This window comes from Trachymyrmex cornetzi, unplaced genomic scaffold, assembly GCF_001594075.2.
Source record: "Trachymyrmex cornetzi isolate Tcor2-1 unplaced genomic scaffold, Tcor1.1 scaffold719, whole genome shotgun sequence".
NCBI lineage: Eukaryota > Metazoa > Arthropoda > Insecta > Hymenoptera > Formicidae > Trachymyrmex > Trachymyrmex cornetzi.
Window position 1 is genome coordinate 461,294 of NW_017300047.1, and position 3,633 is coordinate 464,926.

The 3,633-nt window shown below is 28.3% G+C and overlaps 1 protein-coding gene across 1 annotated transcript; it reads right to left on the reverse strand.

The window, feature by feature from the left end:
• Window positions 1-33: 33 nt before the first annotated feature.
• Window positions 34-3,449, reverse strand: Uch-L5 (ubiquitin carboxy-terminal hydrolase L5). The gene is made up of 6 exons (XM_018517676.1): window positions 3,277-3,449; window positions 2,227-2,290; window positions 1,814-1,919; window positions 937-1,124; window positions 648-848; window positions 34-512 (listed from the first exon to the last, which is right to left on the reverse strand). Exons 1-6 carry the CDS (start codon window positions 3,350-3,352, stop codon window positions 212-214), a joined length of 936 nt encoding a protein of 311 aa, XP_018373178.1. The 5' UTR covers window positions 3,353-3,449; the 3' UTR covers window positions 34-211.
• Between the last annotated feature and the right edge of the window lie 184 nt (window positions 3,450-3,633).

Consider the following 3,633-nt stretch of genomic DNA (forward strand, 5'->3'; position numbering starts at 1 on the left):
CATCCGAATAACTGATGTTGGCTTTGATGGGCTTGCTTATTTTTATTATTATTGATAGATTCTTTCAAGCCTTTTTTTAGATATTTGTTGATTTACAAGATTGATACAATAAATTCTTTTCATTCTCGGCTACAATACACAAATCAAACCAATACCAAATAAATTAAACAATTTAAATTAACCTTTCGCTTAGTCTCATTTAAATTTCAATTTAAACTTTATTTTTCTTCGACTCCTTTTCAAGTGCTTTCTCTTTTGCTTTCTGATATAAAGGCACAAGTTTGCCTTCTTTAGCAAGAATCTTCAAAAGTTCCATGATAAGCGGTAAATAATTATGTTTTCTTCTGATATTCTCTATTTGATATCTCTTTGATTTTCTAATCTCTTCCTCAATTAAGGCTTGCAGACGTTCTAATTCTTCAGGATCACAAACATTGGCCTTCTGCCTTTCATATAAAGTTTTTCTGTCTGTCACTATAGCCATTAAATTGAAATGAATCTCGCCTTCGTTATTTCTGTTTAATAATAATTTTTATTTTTATACTTTATAGCAATATATGTATAATATTAAAAAATATATATATGTATGTATATGTATATACACACATATACATAACAAGTTATTGAGAAAGCTACATTTTGTAACTTACTTGTTTATTCGTTTTTGAATTATAGGTTTCGCAGCTTGTACCCATTGTTTCCCTACTGAACAAGGACCCAGATCAATTGGTCCATCTTTCAATCCATCTAATTCGTACAAACGACCATCAATCGGAACATAACTTACAAAATGAAACACATCATCATCCTTAGATGCCTGTTTTGAGTCGTATTCAAATAATGTTTGTCTAAAATTTTAGTGTATAATAAATTTTCTTTAACATAAACAATATTTAATGAGTATATATTAAAAAGTATATATGTAATATAAAATACCTGGAGAAGGAATTATGCACTTCTCTTATAACATCAGAATTACTAAGTGCAAGTCCACGCATATTTGCATCAAAGCTTTGACAGAAATTTTTAAATTCTTCTAAGTTTGGTCCGAGAGATATGTCTACATGTTTACAGTTTAATAAAACGCTCAATATTGCTTGGGTCGCGCAAGCATTATTTATTACCTAAATTAAATGTTATCTTTTTAAATACATTTAAAGTTTTTTATATTCAATAAATTCCACATGAATCAATAGTTACTGTCCATTTACACCAATTCTCAGATAATTCTCTTGTGATGTCATAACTCAGCTGAATGCGTGTTCCTTTTGCATTGTGACAAGTGAGATTTAACTGAGTTTTTGCCTATAATCTACACAAGATCGAGACCATGAGAAGCACAAAAGTCTCTCCGAGAGATAAACCTGTGTTGTCATGTGATAATTTTTGTATGCATTGTACTTCTGAAAACACCATCTTGATCTTGTGCAGATTATAGGCAAACTCAGTTAAATCTCACTCTCTACAAGAGATGAACCTGTGTTGTCATGTGATAACTTTTTACTAAAGTAAGCAAATAATGACGTCATTAATCTGAGTATAAAATACTCAGCTCACTTCAGACTCAGTTTTACTTATGTGTAAATGGAAAGTAACTATTATCTATCAATTATCTCAAAATATAGATTCAATAAAATAATAATATAATAATGTCATTTTTTCTATGTTCCAAATATTCTAATATATTCTAATTCTTTTACATTCTTATACTGTAACAAAATTAATGATTATATTTAATTTACTATTAAAATAATTTTCTATTTCTAAGTTAGTAGTATATCTATTTAAAATATCTATTTTATACTTTACATACCTGTTTTGCAAAGAATATTTTGTCCAATCTGTTATCTTGTACAATATTCCCTGATAATTCATCATCTTGTACCCATTTGAATAAAAATATTAAACCATGAATGGGCCTAAAAGAAAAAGGAATTTGTAACAATTAAAAAAAATTACACATAAAAATTAACATATTAAGATATTAATATCGTCTAAACTGGTGTCATATATTTATTACTTTTCATATTTATGTATATTTTTCTTATTTGTATATCTAAAGGAAATCAAGTACATATGAAAACATTCTGAAGAAATAAAACAGAAAAAACAAACATGCAAAAAAATTAGTTATCAAGAAATATATATTATCAATATCTTTCATGTACAAATGTCTTTCAAATAACACAAAAATTACAGTGTCAATGTTACACAAAATAAGCTTACATCAACTCATTAAATTGTTCATCATCCAAACTCCATAATTCTTCTACTTGTGCACCTTTGACCCCTATACAAATACAGCAATATTTAACATTTCATTTAAAATTAGATAATTTTACAAGATATAATATGTTGATACAATAATTGAAAAAATTATTTTTAAAATGTTGCAAAGATTCTGTGAGACTTTATAATCACAATTTAGAATCAAGCTATTATAAATATTTATATATCAACATAAATATAGTAAAGAGCAGCTAGGATCAAAGTTAGATGTTTCGAATAATGTAATATTCTTGGTTCATGAATTTAATTTACCTCAAATGTGACTGTGCGTCATATTTATATATATATATATATATATTATAGGTATGTATTTGTGCTATATACATACATATATGTATGTATATATACATGTATACAGGGTGTTTCTTAAATAGCAGACACTAATCTCATATAGCATTATTCCTAATTAAAAATTGAGTCAAAAAATCCTCTATAATTTTGCAATTTTCGCAATGGTTGACGAAATATCAATGTCTAAATATTGCTGAATAAGCGTGTATCCGACTGTCCAATCATTAACTATTACGAAAATTGCAAAATGATAGAGGACTTTTTGATTCAATTTTTTACCAAGAAAAGCATTATATGATTCGGCAATTGCTTACTCGGCAATCTTTAGAAATTAATAGTTCATCAATCATTGCGAAAATTGCAAAATGATAAAGGACTTTTCGACTCAATTTTTAATCAGGAATAGCGCTATATGATCAGTGTCTGCTATTTAAGAAATACCCTGTATACATATGTATACATATACATGTGTATATATATATGTATATATATGTATTTATATGCTTATTATAGATGTACTTTTCTACATGCGTATGTATATTTATATATATAGTTCTGTAGTTTATAGTTTTTACTAACTTTCATGCATGACAAATGCTTTCCATTAGAACTTTGTTCAATTCGAGTAACGCTAAAAATAGTGCAAGCAAAGAACGCACTATGATTACAGAGAATGAAAATTTGAAATATACTTGCCAAATTCTTTAATCAATTCCGTAAAAACGCCAGGATCGCTCTCAATGAGACACCAATTTCCTGCCGAGTCCGCCATATTTTATACACTATCGTAAATGTGTTATAGAAAATAAGTAGAAAACAGTAAAAAGTACGTGAAATTTCTTGCAAACTGACGCGCCACTTGGCGGCAAACTCTGCAACCTTCTGGAAATATCTGTACCATTTTCCTTGTACTATTTTTGTGGACGCCTCTCAGGTTTCTCTCTGCACCAAGAAATAAGCTGGAAACACAATAGACACAAGCAATAGGCACAGGCAACAGGGAATAACGAGCCGTCCAATCAGAGCTCTGGGATATAATATCGAACTTATATC